The 20356-nt window shown below is 43.5% G+C and overlaps 1 protein-coding gene across 1 annotated transcript in view; it reads right to left on the minus strand.

Annotated features, from left to right (window-relative positions):
• The window catches only part of LOC118817850 (latent-transforming growth factor beta-binding protein 1), a 106441-nt gene that overhangs the window by 15167 nt on the left and 70918 nt on the right, over positions 1 to 20356 (minus strand). The window contains exons 7-12 of the mRNA XM_036584807.1: positions 19785 to 20012; positions 14803 to 15101; positions 13862 to 13961; positions 8817 to 8879; positions 5740 to 5862; positions 734 to 898 (exon numbers count right to left, since the gene is read on the minus strand). Of these exons, the coding sequence (XP_036440700.1) occupies positions 734 to 898; positions 5740 to 5862; positions 8817 to 8879; positions 13862 to 13961; positions 14803 to 15101; positions 19785 to 20012 (978 nt within the window). The remainder of the gene's footprint in view (positions 1 to 733; positions 899 to 5739; positions 5863 to 8816; positions 8880 to 13861; positions 13962 to 14802; positions 15102 to 19784; positions 20013 to 20356) is intronic.

The raw sequence follows: 20356 nt of genomic DNA on the forward strand, positions 1-20356 counted from the left end.
GGATGGGTAGAAGGTGAATGGATGAACAGATGGATGGATGGATGGATACAGACAGATAGACAGACAGACAGATAAATAGATAGATAGAGAGATAGATAGATAGATAGACAGACAGAGACAGACAGATAGACAGATAGATAGATAGATAGATAGATAGATAGACAGACAGAGACAGACAGATAGATAGATAGATAGATAGATAGATAGATAGATAGATAGATAGATAGACAGAGACAGACAGATAGACAGATAGATAGATAGATAGATAGATAGATAGATAGATAGAAGGATAGACGGATAGATAGATAGATAGATAGATAGATAGATAGATAGATAGACAGATAGACAGACAGATAGACAGATAGATAGACAGACAGATAGTTAGATAGATAGGTGGATGGACTCATGGATTGACAGACAGATGGACAGACAAATGGATGGACAGACACTGTAGGTGGAAAGACGGACGGATACACAAGCAAATGCACAGATGAACAGATGGATGGAAGGATGGACGGACATATAGCTGAGTAGACAAGTGGACTGATGGATGGAGAAATAGATGGATGGACAGACAGACGGGTGGAGAGGTGGAGAGAGAGACAGATATGACGGATGCATAGATAGATTACACCAGGGGCTCCTCGTGTGCTGGTTCAGGTGTGTTGGAGGACAGAGTTTTTCAGACTTTTCAAACATTTGCACATATTAACACATGGGATGAGGAACTGACCGGAGCCGAAGTACGGACAGGCCTCGCACTTGCGTCCCCAGGCTTTTCCCACACGGCTGCAGCAGCAGATCTGCTTGGTGATGGTCCTCAGGATGGGCAGAGAGCAGGAGCCCTGGCTCACGATCCGGAAACACTGATCCTTCTCCTCTGAAATCACCTTCTGGGCTGATCACAGCAAAAGCACCATCATATGCACAGCACAAACACCAGAGAGTCACACAGCGAAGGCCCTGAAGAGTGGACAGGTGCACGCCATCCAACATGCAGCAACCTCGCAGGGAGGTCCAGGGAAGGACACAGACAGAATACACACAGCCTTTCTGACATCCCGCATTTGCACAGCACATTCCTTTGTACAGGTATGGGTTTGTAGAGGTAAGACTACAGAATTTATAGAGACAATGGTTGATAAATATGAACAAGCTTAACCTTTTTCAAAAGTGACAGTCTGGCAAACTAAATCAAGGCTTTTAGACACCAATGAGGAAAGGAGCAAAAAGTGGGTACATCTGTTATTTTGCTGAACTATCGCTTTAACCACATCAATTCTGAATTAGAAGAGCAGATTTGACTACCAGAGCCAAGCATTCCACATACAGCCGTCACACACTCGGCCACGGACAAATACCACGGCCACAAAACGCTCAGAAACACAGGCATGTGCAAAGACACACACACACAAACATACATATGCATAGACTGACACTCAATAAGCTTCAGTAGCATTCCGAGACAGAGAGACAACATGACCCAAACTAGACTGAGAAGATTGCCAGACGCGCACCAAGCAGGCAGACTTTAAAGGGCCCATATTCTACATTTTCCTTGTATTTTATTTATTTCCGAAGGTTTAATTGTCTTGCATGTTCCAAAATCAGTCATAATGTATTTAAAACTCTCCATAATCATTTTCCAACCGTCAGAATTTAACTGACGTGCGTAAATGATCTCTGTTTGGATTGGCTGCCCTGTACTGTGCCTCATACAAACAGCAATCTAGGCTGAAACTGTTACGTCTACACTAGTACTGTGTACTGTTATGATCCATTTGCTTACTGACAGCCAGGAACAGCACAACGTTTATTCGTTTTCCCACAACTTCCACTTAAATAATCACCACACACAATGCAAAAGCAACACTCCGCATCGCTTCAACGGGAATGAGTGGGGCTAAGCTGCTGTAGGCTGAGTGGGCGGGGCTAAACTGCTATAGGCTGAATGGGTGGGGCTAAACTGCTGTGGTTGACGTTTCTTCATGGCTGTGATACCACAATCATAAATTTAAAACTACCTGTTTAGTGAGCAAATTGTATGTTATGAAACTATGTTTCATGGTTAAAGGTGCAGTGTGTAAGATTTAGTATACAATATAGTAAACAAAAGCATGTTTTCATGAGTGTATGATCACCTGTAACTATGAATTGTGTTTTCGTTATCTTAGAATGAGCCCTTCATATCTACATAGGGAGCAGCTCCTCTTCCAGCAGAGGCTGCCGCCACCATGTTTCTACAGTAGCCCAGAACAAACAAACCAAACTCTGACTCTAGAGGGCGCCTTTCGTGTTTTTATGCTGAAGTGGCAGCTTGAATTTGGTGGCGCTGTAGCTCCGGTTGGAAGACGAAGAAAGAAGAAGAATCAGTGGTCGCTGCCGGTGCCGACTGACCGTTTTGTGTTGTGAGAAGTTTGAGAACCCAAATTTTGACAAATGGAGGATCAGACTTGTGTGAGGGAGGGTGAATCGTCACCATCAAAGAAAATGTCCATCGTAGGTTCTACTATACGCTTGGAAAGGGAGGGGTGAGGGAGGGGTGTTCAGTTGGTTGCAATTCTACCACTACACAGCACTAAATCTTACACACTGCACCTTTAAATGAAACGTAAGACGTTAAATGGTAAATCAAGCTCTTATATGAGGATTTAGTATTGCATGATATGGGCCCTTTAACAAAATCAGCACAGAGCACACAGGCACAGAGGAAACACTGTATGGGGCTGAGGATGCTGTCAGGTCCATGACTGATCAGGCAGGGCCTAAGCAGGGCAGCTGTAGGAGCACAGAGGTCAAAGGGCAGAGGGCAGCTGAGCCCAGCAGGCATCACTAAAGCATGGACGAACAGCAGCACAGCAATCCTGGTAGGAGTAGGCAGGGCTGGAGCACCACACAGCTAGAACCACCACTGTATTACTGTCTGCCTCGCTGCATTGAGGCTGAAAATGGTCTTATATTAAGAATGCGAAAGGGCAGGATCCTCTACACTTCTCAAATTTAAAATGTTGATGGACAGTTTGTTTTAGTTCTTCATCAGTGGTCAGTTTCTGACCGAAGAGCCACTCTTGGATTGACACTTGTCAACCTAGAAGGGACACTGACGTGTCCAGCAGCACTGCTGTGTCTGATACTCTGGCACCAACACAACACACACTGCCATGTCAGTGTCATTGTTGTGCTTAGAGTCATCCAATACCCAAATAATATCTGGACAACGGCGGCCCTGCGGTCAGAAACTGACCAACGATGAGGTTAACTATACAGTCTGTAACTGCACACCTACACTATATGTCCAAAGGTCTAAACATTTCTCAATAGATGGACAACAGCCTGTACTTACACAGTATGTTTTAAAAAATACAGATGCCCTCTAGTTAGCAGATCTTTGGAATGCGTCGGAGTGAAGAAGCTCCACTGAACACTTTTGGGATGAGTTGGAGTGATGAAGCTCCACTGAACACTTTTGGGATGAGTTGGAGTGATGAAGCTCTATGGAGCACCAGGAAGTTGAGTTGGAGTGAAAAGCTCCCCTGAACATTTTTGGGGTGTGTTGGAGTGAAGAAGCGCTGCTGAACACCTTTGGGATGAGTTGGAGTGATGAAGCCCCAGTGAACACCTTTGGGATGAGGGGGCATAAAGAAGCTCCGCAGAGTACCTTTGGGATGCGTTAGAGTGGTGAAGTTTTATTGAACACATTTAGGATGAACTGGAATGACGAAACTGCACTGAACATCTTTGGGATGAGCGGAAGTGAGAAATCGTCACTGAAGTCTTTTGGGATGAGTTTGAGTGGTGAAGGCCACAGAATATCTCTGGGATGTGTTAGAGTGAGGAAGCTCCACTGAACATGTCTGGGGTGAGTTGGAGTGATGAAGCCCCATCAAAGGTCTTTGGGATGAATTAGAGTGTTGAGATCCACTAAAGCACTTCGGGATAAGTTGGAGTGATGAAGCTCTACTGAACACAGTTAGGATGAATTTTAATGATGAAACTGCACTGGACACCTTTGGGTTGAGCTGAAGTGATGAAGCTCTACTGAACACCTCTGGGATGAACTGAAGTGATGAAGCTCTATTAATCACCTTTGGGATGAGCTGAAGTGATGAAGCTCTACTGAACACCTCTGGGATGAACTGAAGTGATGAAGCTCTATTAATCACCTTTGGGATGAGCTGAAGTGATGAAGCTCTATTAATCACCTCTGGGATGAGCTGAAGTGATGAAGCTCTATTAATCACCTTTGGGATGTGCTGAAGTGATGAAGCTCTACTGAACACCTCTGGGGTGAGCTGAAGTGATGAAGCTCTACTGAACACCTTTGGGGTGAGCTGAAGTGATGAAGCTCTATTAATCACCTTTGGGATGAGCTGAAGTGATGAAGCTCTATTAATCACCTCTGGGATGAGCTGAAGTGATGAAGCTCTACTGAACACCTTTGGGGTGAGCTGAAGTGATTAAGCTCTACTGAAAACCTCTGGGATGAGCTAAAGTGATGAAGCTCTACTGAAAACCTCTGGGATGAACTGAAGTGATGAAGCTCTACTGAACACCTCTGGGATGAGCTGAAGTGATGAAGCTCTACTGAACACCTTTGGGGTGAGCTGAAGTGATGAAGCTCTACTGAACACCTTTGGGATGAGCTGAAGTCATGAAGTTCTACTGATCACCTCTGGGATGAGCTGAAGTGATAAAGCTCTATTAATCACCTCTGGGATAAGATGAAGTGATGAAGCTCTATTAATCACCTTTGGGATGAGCTGAAGTGATTAAGTTCTACTGAACACCTCTGGGATGAGCTGAAGTGATGAAGCTCTATTAATCACCTCTGGGATAAGCTGAAGTGATGAAGCTCTATTAATCACCTCTGGGATGAGCTGAAGTGATGAAGCTCTATTAATCACCTCTGGGATGAGCTGAAGTGATGAAGCTCTATTAATCACCTTTGGGATGAGCTGAAGTGATGAAGCTCTATTAATCACCTTTGGGATGAGCTGAAGTGATGAAGCTCTACTGAACACCTTTGGGATGAGCTGAAGTGATGAAGCTCTACTGAACACCTTTGGGATGAGCTGAAGTGATGAAGCTCTACTGAACACCTCTGGGATGAGCTGAAGTGATTAAGCTCCATTAATCACCTTTGGGATGAGTTGGAGTGATGAAGCTCTACTGAAAACCTCTAGGATGAGCTGAAGTGATGAAGCTCTACTGAAAACCTCTAGGATGAGCTGAAGTGATGTAGCTCTACTGAAAACCTCTAGGATGAGCTGAAGTGATGTAGCTCTACTGAAAACCTCTAGGATGAGCTGAAGCGATGAAGCTCTACTGAACACATTTGGGATGAGCTGAAGTTATGAAGCTCTACTGAACACCTCTGGGATGAGCTTTAGTGTCATTATCTGCTTACATCGGCTAATATTAGTGCTGGTCTTCCTAATGAATCAGTACAGCAAAGGGGCGTCTAAGTCTCAGTTAATACCATGAACTCTGACAGAAATATTGGATGGGTTGTCTGGATATTTTTGGACCACAGTTTTTCAGTAGTTAGCCTCTCTGCAGTGTAGGAGAGTGATTTACACCTCTCTTTAAAAGTTTAGGGACACCTAGTTTTTCAAAATGTTGTAATACAAATCAGCATTAATCAGTTTGTCAATCTGTCCCCAACCTTTTCTCAGACAGCCCAGCTGTGTGACTTCCAGCCCTGCCGTTTTCCTGCTGTCCTTCAGGTCCTGTACTTACAGATACAGATGCCGTGTGAGGCGTCCAGTAAGAAGCCCTGCCTGCACACACAGCTGTAGCTCCCGCGAGTGTTCACACAGTTCCCGTTCTGACAGAAACCCGGCTGCTCGCACTCGTTTATATCTACACCAGAGGAGGAAGCAGGGCTGTAATAAAGCCTCCACTCACGCTCACAGCAGAGTAACATGGAGAGGTGGGACGGGTGTGTGCATCAGTTTATGTGTGAGTATGCGCACACTAGAGGCGTGCACGGGTACTCGAGTACTCGGTTAACCGTTCAAGGTGGCAGCATTTGAATACTGACATCACTATTCAGGTATTTATTACATTTCATTATTAAAACCCAGGGAAAATAAGCAGACTAACAGTTCAGAGAGACTTTATGCTTCAATAGTAAAAGTGAGTTTTGCATGTATGAATATTATACTTAGCTGCCACGAAAAAAGAGAGCCTGAACGTGAATTTGTTGCCAAGGATCCAATCTTAAAGACTGTCTTAAAGACCCAGCTGGGTCTGGGATTGTTTTTCTCAAACAAGGCCAACTACTATAGCTGATGTTAGGCTGCGTTCACATTACCAGGCTGAAGTGGCACAAATCTGATTTATTCCCCTAATGTGACTCAGATCTGATGTTTTCAGAGCTGTTTGTACACACAAATCTGATCTTTTCAAATCCGACCTGAGCCACTTTAGCTACGTTCACATTACAAGCCTCGTTGCTCAAATCAGATTTTTTGCTCAAATCCGATCTCTCTGACTTGATGGTTCACACTCGTTTAGGTAATTGATTCAAATCTGTCATTAATGTGACAAACCGGCGTCCTGAAATGACCCTCATGAGCTCATCCTACTCAGTAACGTCACGTGAACGAATCACGTTCATCATCAGCACAAACTAGTGAGCAGAACGAGCTTCGCTGAGAAGATCAGCTCTCAGCTTCATTATTAGAGCGAGACGAAGGAGAAAAAGGAGAGATGAGCTGCTTTTTCATGTGGTCCTAGATCGGATACGTATCCGATTCGTGGTCATGTGACCTTAATGTGACACTCAGATCGGAATTCATGTGCTTTTTTCCCCACTGCGCCATCATTCAGTGTTACCATGGCAGCAGCGCCGAACAGACGTTAAAGACTGTAAACAGTGGAAAAGCAGCTCATCTCACCTTTTTCTCCTTCGTTTCACCTTATTAATTACTTAACAAGGTTACAGTTTGTTACTTGTTACTATGGGTGTGTCTCAAAACCTAGTGAGCTCTACATAGACAGCATTTTACGTCACAGTATGCGCTCCCGACAAGAAGGCTTTCCCAATTCTTAGATATCTCAAATACGCTGCCTACTGAGGTCTCTCACTTTGGCCCACTATCGAGAGAGCATCGGATGCTTCCTCAGCCGCTGAGGCAATCCCGCGATGCAGCACGGCGCAACTTTTGTTTGAAGATGGCAGAAGTGCTTCGCCAAGCAGCGACGTCATCTTCAAATGTAAGTTATTCTGATTTTCTGGGGTATTTATCTGTTTTCTGGTCATAAAGGTGCACAAATAGCCAATACTTTCCGCGTTTGACCACAACTATTGTCTATTTTGCTGTTTCATTCAGAGCAAATACAATTAAAATCGCTGTATAAACCATCAGAGCAGATCCATGTTGGCTAACTGTGATTCTGACGGCTGAGGTCAGTAAACGCCGGTCTCGTGCAGTGGGCGGGAACAAGCGGTGACGTCACTGCTGTCTAACTAGAGCATCTCATTGATCTGTCTTATAAGGATAGATGACAGTTGGAACGCTGCCTACTTAGACAGCTGCCTATGTAGACAGCGGCTACTTAGAGAGCTCACTAGGTTTTGAGACACACCCAATATAGACAATATATATAAGACTAAAGATAAAAAATCTAATATAATAAACTCTATCCTTCACAAGAATTAATAATATAAACAATTATAAATAAAAAAGCCAAAAACATTTACACTGGAAGGATATTTTACCCAAACTGCGCATGACGTACTGATTTATGTTATTATAAATTAGAAAATCATAAAATCTTTACACTATAGAGATATTTTACATGCATTCCACATGGAGTATTGATTATATTGCACACAGGAAGTGGTGATGAATTCACGGTTCATGTGCTGTTTGCATGATTAAAGGGTTCTATCTGGAACCACTTAATTGCTATTTGCACGATTAAAGAAAATGGCTCTATATAGAACCATGAACATGCAAGAACCCTTTGCATGATTACATGGTTCTTCAGATTGGTAGAGAATGTGTATACATATATAGCACCAAAAAAGGTTCTGCTACTGTAACAAGCTTGACATCATAACAAAAGAAGAACCTTTTTGTGTGTTCTATGAAACTCTTTTCAAAGAGGTTCTATATAGCACCATCTACAGCACATGAAACATCAATCTGGAGAACCATTTCATGATGCAAAGAACCTTTAATCGTGCAAATGATTCTGTTCATGGTTCTTACTAAAGAGCCCTGGAAGAACCATCTTTTTTAAGTGTGCAACAATAAAAGAACCCTTCTGGGTGTTTTCTATATAGCACCATCTACACATTCTCCATCAATCTGTAGAACCATTTCATGATGCAAAGAACCCTTTAAGAATGCAATATGTTCTCTGAGTGTTCACGGTTCTATATAGAACCATCTTTACTTTAGAACCCTTGAAGAAGCTTCATGTTTAAGTGTGTACCTGCTGGTAAATTAGTTGTTGACTTTATTGCAAAACATTTTTGGAAATCACTCTTTGCTTCCAGACTTTTGGCCAGTAAAGCAGGACATACTTCAAGCTTTAATCTGTTCAAACTGGACTAAACCGGAATCAGAGCCGGTCAGTCTCCTCTGAGAGGGACGCGTCTCCACTTTATCACCCGGCTGTGTGACACAGCACTTCATCTTTTATCTGATTGGCTGATCTGCAGAGAACATCGCACAAACATACAGACTTTAAACATTTACCGCACCAACTTTCCACCAACCACACACATCCTGTACACAAACAAAGGGACGATACACAACACGGTCAGAGACTTCCTCTAACGGAGTGGTCAGCGTACTCACCCACACACTGTGTGCCATTGACCCTCTCGAAGCCTTTCGGGCAGCTCCCCTCACCTCTGCTCCCTGAGGAGAAACATCACTGTCACTCACTGAGATGAGCACAAACACTATGTCCACTCTGTGAGTCATCTGAACACATGCGTCACAGGAAGACACACAAATCTTATCCTTTAAGGCCTTGAAGGGGATTTCAAATTAAAAATGTTCTGCATAATTAAATTAGATGTAAGCAGAGTCGTTCAGAGTGGTTCACTGTGGTTCAGAGTGGTTCAGAGTGGTTCACTGTGGTTCAGAGTGGTTCAGAGTGGTTCACTGTGGTTCAGAGTGGTTCAGTGTGGTTCAGAGTGGTTCAGAGTGGTTCAGAGTGGTTCAGAGCGGTTCACTGTGGTTCACTGTGGTTCAGAGTGGTTCAGTGTGGTTCACTGTGGTTCAGAGTGGTTCAGAGTGGTTCAGTGTGGTTCACTGTGGTTCAGAGTGGTTCAGAGCGGTTCACTGTGGTTCAGAGTGGTTCAGTGTGGTTCACTGTGGTTCAGAGTGGTTCAGAGCGGTTCACTGTGTTTCACTGTGGTTCAGAGTGTTTCAGAGTGGTTCAGAGCGGTTCACTGTGGTTCACTGTGGTTCAGAGTGGTTCAGTGTGGTTCACTGTGGTTCAGAGTGGTTCAGAGTGGTTCAGAGTGGTTCACTGTGGTTCAGAGTGGTTCAGTGTGGTTCACTGTGGTTCAGAGTGGTTCAGAGTGGTTCAGTGTGGTTCATAGTGGTTCAGAGGGGTTCAGAGTGGTTCAGAGTGGTTCAGTGTGGTTCACTGTGGTTCAGAGTGGTTCACTGTGGTTCAGAGTGTTTCACTGTGGTTCATAGTGGTTCAGAGGGGTTCAGAGTGGTTCAGAGTGGTTCAGTGTGGTTCACTGTGGTTCACTGTGGTTCAGAGTGGTTCAGAGTGGTTCACTGTGGTTCAGAGTGGTTCAGAGTGGTTCACTGTGGTTCAGAGTGGTTCAGAGTGGTTCAGAGTGTTTCAGAGGGGTTCACTGTGGTTCAGAGTGGTTCAGAGTGGTTCAGAGTGGTTCACTGTGGTTCACTGTGGTTCAGAGTGGTTCAGAGTGGTTCAGAGTGGTTCACTGTGGTTCAGAGTGGTTCAGAGTGGTTCACTGTGGTTCAGAGTGGTTCAGAGTGGTTCAGAGTGGTTCACTGTGATTCAGAGTGGTTCAGAGTGGTTCACTGAGGTTCAGAGTGGTTCAGAGTGGTTCATAGTGGTTCAGAGTGGTTCATAGTGGTTCAGAGTGGTTCACTGTGGTTCAGAGTGGTTCAGAGTGGTTCAGAGTGGTTCACTGTGGTTCAGAGTGGTTCAGAGTGGTTCATAGTGGTTCAGTGTGGTTCACTGTGGTTCAGAGTGGTTCAGAGTGCTTCACTGTGGTTCAGAGTGGTTCAGAGTGGTTCAGAGTGGTTCACTGTGGTTCAGAGTGGTTCAGAGTGGTTCAGAGTGCTTCACTGTGGTTCAGAGTGGTTCAGAGTGGTTCAGAGTGGTTCACTGTGGTTCAGAGTGGTTCAGAGTGGTTCACTGTGGTTCAGAGTGGTTCAGAGCGGTTCACAGTGTTTTGGTGTGAAACTCTCCGTTCTAGAGAAACTTACCAAGTCAGAACTGTTCACAGTGGTAGTGATAGGAACCAGACGTCCACCTCTAAAAGCTCCCTCACAGAAAGTTACTACATGAAATGGTTATGAATTCACTGCCTGATGACTGAGACACTGTTTTATGATTTTTATGTTTTATGATGATGTTTTTCGTCTATAACGTACTTTAATCAATTCGTTTAAATCCATTCATGGTGGAGGGATACATGAAGGATTCATAACTAAAGCTCCCTCACAGAAAGTTATTACATTGAATAGTTATAAATACACTGACATTGTTTTATGATAGTTTTGGGAAGATTTTGGACTAAAACATACTTTTATACTCCATTCATGGTGGAGGGATACATACAGGGCGTTGTAAGGCGAAACAGTCCCCAAAGAAAATTTATTATTTTCCACTATTTTCCATCATCAACATTCCATATAAACTCAGAAGACTGGTGTAGGTTCACTGGTGGTTCTGGATAGTAAATAAAATGTCTATATTTGTGTTGTAGTCATGGCGACCCCTGGTTCCTATCACCACCACTGTAAAGACATCTGAACCATTTCACACCAAACCACTCTGAATCACTCTGTTTACATCTGAAACACTGAGTTAATGAAAAAATCAATGGTCACAGATGTTACAAAATGTCACAAAATATGAATATAGTGATCTAGAAACAGTGCAAAATCCTGATTCCTGAATCTGTACACAAGTGGAAAAGCGAGAAGGTAGTGAGTAGCTATTATAGCAGAACATGACACATGAAATGTTTCCTCGTAGTGTCTCAGCATCTTCATATAATCAGAATTAAACTGAGTACGAGGGCAGCAGCGTCTGCAGCCAAGACAAACAGCTCTGTGAACAACGAATTACTCTGTTACGTCTGTGTTCCTCAGCCACGAAAGTGGAGGAAAGTGTGGAAATCCTTTTCTTTTAGAGATCAAAGAGCGTTTCAGAGAGTCCACACTGCCTCAGAAAACAAAGAGAATGTCAAAGGACACAGAGCGATCAGCCGAACTCCCTCGCTTCCCTCCCACATCCTCCTCTCATCAACATTTCTCAACAGTTAAGGGGTGTTAGTCAGCATTTATCTTCTTTGAAGAACTTTTTATGCTTGTGAACACAATGAAAGATCCAAAGTTCCAGCAGAACGTATCGTCGGTGTGGTAAGAGAACCTTTACAGAACTTTGAGGGTTTGAAACGACAGTGATGATTCACAAAAAGCACATTTTTTATATGCGGACAAAAGTATGTGGACACCTGACCATTCCACCTATAGGAGCTTGTTGGACGTCCCATTCCATGTATATGGTTCTTCGACTGTTCAAGGTTCCGAATACAACCTTCTTTACTAAAGAACCATCTTTTTTAAGAGTGTAGATTGAAAATTTGGTGCAACATAATTAATAGATACTGTGATTTAACCCTAATTTAATCCAAGTTTAAAGAACTTTTTACACAATGAACACAATGAAAGATCCAAAGTCCCAGCAGAACATATCGTCAGTGTGGTAAGAGAACCTCATATCTCAGAAATAGAGGCTTTACAGAACTTTGAGGGTTTGAAACGACAGTGATGATTCACAAAAAGCACATTTTTTATATACGGACAAAAGTATGTGGACACCTGACCTTTACCTCTACAAGCTTGTTGGACATCCCATTCCAGAACCATTCCATGCAAATGGTTCTTTGACTGTTCAAGGTTCCGTATACAACCTTCTTTACTAAAGAATCATCTTTTTTTAGAGTGTAGATTGGAAATTTGGTGCAACGTAATTAACAGATATCGTGATTTAACCTTGATTTAATCCAAGTTTAAACTTAATCCTTAAACCCTTAGAAACAAAACAAATGCTCACGTCTGAATTTTGGGGCCAGGGCTTCCCGAGGCTAATTTTAGGTCCTCTTTCGTAACACACAGTGATCTCCAGTGCTGTTTCATAGTTCAACATTGTGCAAGAGAGAATCCTGTGCTGCTATAATTAATGTTATCAATCACCGCGCGACCCCACGAGGACACAGACGTGAAGCTGTTCCAAGTATTGTTTTGGAGCGCAGAGAACAATAACTCATCACTATGTTTAAAACCATCCTGAGAAAATCAGAGGAATGTCATAAACACGTCGTCCTTTGCGGTATAACCTGGCGACTGCATCTGGAACAATAATAACGCTCAGGGATTGTGTCGAATTCTGCGGTGTGGTTTAAAATAGAGGGTGGTGATGGGCACGGGCGAGGCGCAGTGCTTTAATATAAACTCACAGTGGGGATAAACACGACTTAATGTTGATCCAGACGGGCTAAAAGAGAGTAACGTGTACAAATAAGGCAAACTCAGACAGCTCAGCACGTCTGCAGTGAAGCTATGAATAGAAACACTCATATCTGAGATCGCCAGTCACTTATGGCTCGGTGACATCACACAGTCTGGCTGATAACGCAGTCTCTCTGTGTTGTGTGTGTTTGTTTTTGTCTATTTTTAGAACCAGAAAAATCCTCCAGGGCTTAAAGCTGGAGGTGCTGAAATTTTACGCGACATATACGTGACACAATCGATGAAGTCATGATAATTTGCCCTTTTCCCCCCCATTCGATTTTTTAATGCTTCACATCAAACAGAACGTGTCATGCTGCACTATCATGAGAATAAGAGACGACAATATACACACAACTAACACATCAGAGACACACCGAATGTGTCACACTCACAGTCACAAGGTGGGAATTAACACTGAGCGGGAGACGTAACGGTTGATAAAAGGTCATTATTACATTAGATCGAGGTGTGAAATACAGGGGGTCCTGGGGGTCCTGGCGGTTCAGGACAATAAAAAGTGGAAACAATAGAATTTTTTGTTCTTATGGTTGCTTGTATTATTATTAGTTTCATTATTGGTGTGTGTTTGCACAAATATTGCAATTTATTATTGCATAATGGAGATACAAGAGAGGACAATCTCCAAAATAGTGATTTTACAGGAGAGGGCTAAAAGCTTCTTCATTTTTAATGTTTTATTTTAAAGAGATTTGATTTCAAGTCATTTTCACGTTTTCACACAATCACACACACATTTATATATATATATAGGGTATTTGTATGCCATCATATCCTTACACTGCATACAAAAATCTGTTTGACAATACTGTGCGTATGTGATGAAAACATTTTGTGGTTGTGGGTACACTACTCAGCTTTTTCCCCCCAAACCTTAAACTTAATAAAAACCCAGCTTTTATTAGAAAAAGAGGTCAAAGCTGATCTTTTGGTTGGAGCTGTTATGGCTGGATCACACGAATGCACACACACTAATACACACTAACACAGCAGAAGAGCAGGAAACACCACACCCACGCCACACTACTGTACGTACAAGTATACATGTTTGTGCTTTTGAATGACGGACTGAGTGACCTCAGACGTACCTAACTCAGGACACAGCGTGCACTCGCTTATTCCCCAGGCCAGGCCGTCGTCCCTGCAGCACGTCTCCTGACTCCTCAGACCCGGCATCGGGGAGCTGCACTGTGGGACGACACAGGGAACAGTCTCATTCACCCACCAGCTCATCTGTTCATCCATCCATCTAAAACGGCACCAGTCCGGAGACCGGACACACCTGACTGACTGAATATGTTTCATCATCTCAAAGACACTCTGATCCACAGGCTGATCTCTAAATGCGTTTCTACAGTACTACTGGGGTGGGACTAGTAACACTGACGTGGTGGTGGTGTGTTAGTGTGTGTTGCGCTGGTCTGAGTGAGCTACCGTCTCTGACTTTACATCTACAAGGCGGACGAACAAGGTAGGAGTGTCTAATAGAGTGGACAGTGAGTGGACACAGTGTTTAAAAACTCCAGCAGCACTGCTGTGTCCGATCCATTTGTGCCAGCACAACACACACTAACACACCACCACCACGTCAGTGTTACTGCAGTGCTGAGAATGATCCACCACCCAAATACTACCTGCTCTGTGAGGGTCCATGGGGGTCCTGACCACTGAAGAACAGGGTAAAAGGGGGCTAACAAAGTATCAGAGAAACAGATGGACTACAGTCTGTAACTGTAGAACTACAAAGTGCACCTATATAGTAAGTGGAGCTGATAAAATGGACAATGAGCATAGAAACAAGGAGGTGGTCAGAATGTTATGCCTGATCGGTGTGAAGATGAAACCTTTTTTAATGTAAATTTAGTCCTGTTTATGTGGAAAATTGAATAAAAATTGTTGTATTCATATTTTAAAAAATAAAAATCTTTTTTCTCTGCTCCAGTTGATCAGGTGTCTGAATAAGTAAGTACAGTGACGTACCGCATATCGGGAAAATATCGGAATGTATCGTCCACCTCCAGGTCCTCACCTGCCCGTTGCGCACTTCTCTGAAGCAGTATTTGAAGCCGGATGACTCGGTGTAGATGGAGTCACCGCGGATGGTCTGGGCCTGGACGCTAGCGAGCCGTGCCTGGACACGAGGAGGCGGAGCCTCTGCCCTTTCTCGTGGCAGAATGACCTGCCTGCGGGATCCAGAGAGTCCGGATGACCAGGTCACCGTCTCTGACCGCTCGTGCACCGTGGGGCCGGAACCCACCTTCAGCACCTGGTGAATCTTCACGCTGGCCTCAGGAGGGTGCTGCACCCGCACCTTCACCATCGGGGAGCCTGGGAGTGCAGGGTTAGCATGAGAACAAACCCAAACATATACAAATATGAGCACAAATACAGGATCAGTCAAAAGACAGAACCCACCTGATGATAAGTGTGTTTCATGATCTTAGAGACACTCTGATATACATATAGAACCCTTTTCAAAAAGGTTCTATGTAGAACCATCTAAAACACGTTCTCCATCATTCTGAAGAACCATTTGATGATGCAAAGAACCCTTTAATCATGCAAAGTGTTCTTCAGATTGATGGAGAATGTGCTTTAGATGGTTCTATATAGAACCTTTTTGAAAAAGGTTCTATATAGCTCCAAAAGGGGTTCTGCTAGTGTTACAATGTCAAGCTTGTATGTAATAGAAGGAGCCATGTTGGTGCTATATAGAACCATCTAGAACACGTTCTCCATCAATCTGAAGAACCATTTCACAATACAAAGAACCCTTTAATCATGCAAAGGGTTCTTCAGACTGATGGAGAATGTGCTTTAGAAAAGGATTCTATATAGCACTAAAAAGCGTTCTTCTACACACTCAAAAAAAGGTTCTTTGCATCATAAATGGGTTCTTCAGATTGGCAAAGAAATGTGTTACATATGGTTCTATATAGAACCTTTTTGTAAAGTGTTCTATATAGCACCAAAATGGGTTCTGCTATTGTTTCAATGTCAAGCTTGTATGCAACAGAAGAACTTTTTTGGTGATATACAGAACCATCTAAAGCACATTCTCCATCAATCTGAAAAAAAATTCACGATGCAAAGAACCCTTTAATCATGCAAAGGATTCTTTGAGAGTTCATGGTTCTATGCAGAACCACTTTCTTTACTAAAGAACCCTTGAAGAACCGTCTTTTTTAAGTGTGTAGTTTTCAGTGTTAATCTTAAATAGGGAAAATAATGGAATGGAGGAAAACTCTTCAGGAGGCGGAGTCTGAACTTTTGGCTGATGCTGCACACGCAAAAAGAAAAACCCTCTAAGATCCCGAAGTAACGGCAACACAAAGCGTGTCAGCTTACAGCACCAAACGCAGGACGACACCAGCGCGTTCCCTGAGCTCTTTCAAGAGCCAAATATGTGGACGGAGGTTGTGCAAGATTTCAGAGTAAACAAAACTGGGTCAGAACAAAGAACGGCTTGTTTTCTCCCCGTGATGAGCAGCTTTACGTTACAGCCTGACTCCTCAGAAGAAAGCGAGCAGGAGAAACCAGGAGATTAAAGTATGTAGAAACACGGCTCATACATACTCCAGCCATGAGTCACTGCTGCTGCCTGCGCTGTGGAAACGGAGAGGAAGCTGGCAAACGCTCACTCCGCTGCAAACAAGCTGCCAAACAGACGCAGAATCGGCCCCAAATCTGACTCACATTTGGAGAACCAGTCAAAGTTTGGCCACACCTGAGAGAACGTATGTTCTTCATCATCTCACAGATGTTTCCATCTAAGCTGGCTTTACATGGTGGAACTTATACGCAACGAGTTGCATGTTGTGAGTTGCCTGCAACATAACTTTCATGTGCTTTTGTTGTTGTTTTGGTCTTTGTCTCCTCTCTGGTCCTGCCTTCTTGTCATCTGTCTTAATTGTTATGTTGTCTGTAGCCCCGCCCTCTCATTAGTCCCAGGTGTTTCCATGCAACTCGACAGTTACATGAGTCAATTAAAATCGTGTCATTTTTGCTACCAAGTCATCCGGTAGAGGTAATTTACATATTGGAGGCATTTTTATCATGTTTGTACAATTTTTAATACTAAATTCCAGTTCATTATGACCACCTCCTTGTTTCTACACTAACTGTCCACTTTATCAGCTCCACTCTGTAGTGGACTCTAGTCCATCTGTTTCTCTGCATACTTTGTTACCCTGTTCTTCAGTGGTCAGGACCCCCACTGACCCTCACAGAGCAGGTACTATTTGGGTGGTGGGTCATTCTCAGCACTGCAGTAACCCTGACGTGGTGGTGGTGTGTTAGTGTGTGTTGTGCTGGTCTGAGTGGATCAGACACAGCAGTGCTGCTGGAGTTTTTAAACACTGTGTCCACTCACTGTCCACTCTATTAGACACTCCTACCTTGTCAGTCCACCTTGTAGATGTAAAGTCAGAGACGATAGCTCATCTGCTGCTGCACAGTTTGTGTTGGTCATCCTCTAGTCCTTCATCAGTGGTCACAGGACGCTGTTAGCTGGATGTTTTTGTCCAGCAGCGACACTGACGTTTCTAAAAACTAATTTCCAACAAAACATTTGTAACATCCTGTCTGGCCCCGTCCTCGTCTTTCTCTGTTTCAGCCTTTGTTATCTTGTTCCATGTGCTTTTGTGTTGTTTTGGTCTTTGTCTCCTTTCTGGTCCTGCCTTCTTGTTATCTGTCTCACCTGTCTGTTGTCTGTAGCCCCGCCCTCTCGTTAGTCCCAGGTGTTTCTGGTCTGTTCTATGTGTATTTATATCCCTGCTTGTGTGCTTTGTGTTTGCTTGGTGTTTTGTTCTCTCAAGCCCTGTTTTGGTTTCTCTTGTTAGTTCTCCAGGTTCTTCATGTCCCTCTGTCTTTGGTCTTCTTTCTGTCTGTGTTTTGTCATTGTTGTCGATACCTTTGCGTCATGGATTTTCAATAAAACTAAGGACTTGCATTTGCATCCTGCCTCTTCACAGAGGTGGGAACAAGTCACTAAGTTGCAAGTAACAAGTAAGTCTCAAGTCCTGAGTCAACTCCCAAGTCAGTACAGGTGAGTCTCAAGTCAATAGTCCTAATGGAGTCAGTCTGCATTCTTCTTCTTAAGGCCATAACACTGAATAACAGTACTGTAGCCTTGTAATGACAGCGTGTTAGTAGCGTATGGCTGTATACATACATACATACATACATACATCATCTAAACCGCTTATCCTTCTGGGTTGCGGTGGGGTGCTCGAGCCTATCCCAGCTGTCATTGGGCGGAAGGCAGGATACACCCTGGACAGGTCGCCAGTCCATCACAGGGCAGACATACACATTCACACACACACTCACACCTAGGGGCAATTTTAGCACGTCCAATCAGCCTGACTGCATGTCTTTGGACTGTGGGAGGAAACCGGAGTACCCAGAAAACCCACGCAGACACGGGGAGAACAGGCAAACTCCACACAGAAATGACCCTGGTCACCCGGCTGGGAATCGAACCCAGGCCATTCTTGCTGTGAGGCGACAGCGCTACCCACCGTGCCTCCCTGGCTGTATATTATTTTAATTTTTACCCCTTTCAACTAAAATACAAAATCCATGGTACATAGATAACCACACTCTTAAAAAGGATGGTTCTTCAAGGGTTCTTTAGTAAAGAAAATGGTCCTAAAAATAATCATGAACCTTCAAAGAATGCTGTGCAAGCTTAAATTGTTCTTTTCATGGTGAAATCTTCTTCAAACTGACAGAGAATGTGCTGTAAATGGTTCTATATAGAACCTTTTTGAAAATGGTTCTATATAGAAGCAAAAAGCGTTCTTCTATTGCATACAAGCTTGACACTGTAACGCTAGCAGAACCCTCTTTGGTGCTATATAAAAGCATATATGACAAATTCTCTATCAATCTAAAGAACCACTTCACCATGTAAAGAACCACTTGCAGGATTAAAGCGTTCTTGGCATCATGAAAGGGTTCTTTGCTTGTTTCCAGCTTATAAAAGCGACTCTAACTGTTCTCTTGTCTTTTGAAATAAACCGAGCATAAGCTCAGTATCAACCATCTGACCACGGCAGGAAACGAATCCATTCACCTGACCAGTAACTGACTGTGTAGCCGTCTGCGGTCAGACTCTCTGCGTTTCTTCCACTTTGGGTGTCGAGTCTTTCCGAGTCAGAGTCTGAGTCATTGCTGTTTGAGTGAAAGTCGAGTCACAAGTCTTTCTTGGTTTTCACGAGTCGAGTCTCAAGTCATCAAATTTGTGACGGACTTGAGTCCAAACCATATGACTCGAGTCCACACCTCTGCCTCTTTGTCTCTCCCAACTTTACAACATTGTTAAGACAATCAGTGCGTATACATGCACTCAACAATCCGATCATAATCAGATTTCTGCAGTTTTCTGATTATTCAAATGGTCATGTAAACACCAAAATTCGCTCTAGAAATCTGATTAAGAAATCCGATCAAGAGGCTGGATTTTAGCTCAGTAATCAGATTTCTCAGTGCATGTAAACTCTTACTCTGATTTCTATCAGATTTCTCAGTCTGCGCATGGTGAGATCAGACAGTGGATGTCACGAGACGCAACAAAACACTGTTGGAGCGGCGCTGAAACCAAACAGGAAATAAAGGATTTCAATATTCTTCATCTTCTAGACGATGTTTGTTCATATTTTCAGATAAAGTCGTGCGATATTTAAAAAAAGCCGCCATATTAAGTTTGAGTTTTACGTCGCGTCTTCTTCTGTGAGTTTATTGGCTGGTTGTAAAGCAGAAATCTGATTACAGTCTGACTCTTGTAGACTTGGAGTTTCCCCATTATCTGATTACCCAAGTGCATGTAACCGTGTGGATCGGATTACTGGCAAAATCTGACTTTCTGCAGTTATCGGATTATTGAATGCATGTAAACGCAGCTGATGCGATTACACTCCTTAAATCAGAATTTTGATCTAAAAACAGGAAAAAAGAAAAACTTCGCAGGAATATTTTCTTACTTATTGAGTGAGGGGTTTGTCTTACCGCTGCTTTGGCTCTGCTGCGGACTCTGTAAAGGCAGGATGTACTCCGACTGCATCAGTCCCTGATTGGCCGAAGTCGCAGAGCTGGAGAGTGGCTTCTCGATGTCATTGGTGGAGGTGGTGGAGGAGACGGGAATGTGGCAGAACTTTCCAGTGAAGGTGGGGGGACAGAGACAACGATCCTTCTGGATACACACTCCTCCATTCTTACACAGCAAGGGACACAAGACTGGAGAGAGAGAGAAAGAGAGAGAGAGAGAGAGAGAGAGAGAGAGAGAGAGAGAGAGAGAGAGAGAGAGAGGGGGAGAGAGAGAGAGAGAGAGAGAGAGAGAGAGAGAGAGAGAGAGAGGGAGAGATCATATTTACAACCTTTACACCTTAATTTAGCAGCAAGTCCACCAAACGAGCAATAGTATAATATTTGCATGTTTTGTTGACTTTAAAAACACTTTCGATCCTTTTTGACACGCTGGACTGTTTTATCAGATTCTACAGTGTGTAGGGGTGAAATATATGGGGCCCTATCCCATTTCACCCCTTCGCCCTACCACTCAGCCCTACCCTCTGTTTCAT

This window comes from Colossoma macropomum, unplaced genomic scaffold (assembly GCF_904425465.1).
Source record: "Colossoma macropomum unplaced genomic scaffold, Colossoma_macropomum, whole genome shotgun sequence".
Classification (NCBI taxonomy): Eukaryota; Metazoa; Chordata; class Actinopteri; order Characiformes; family Serrasalmidae; genus Colossoma; species Colossoma macropomum.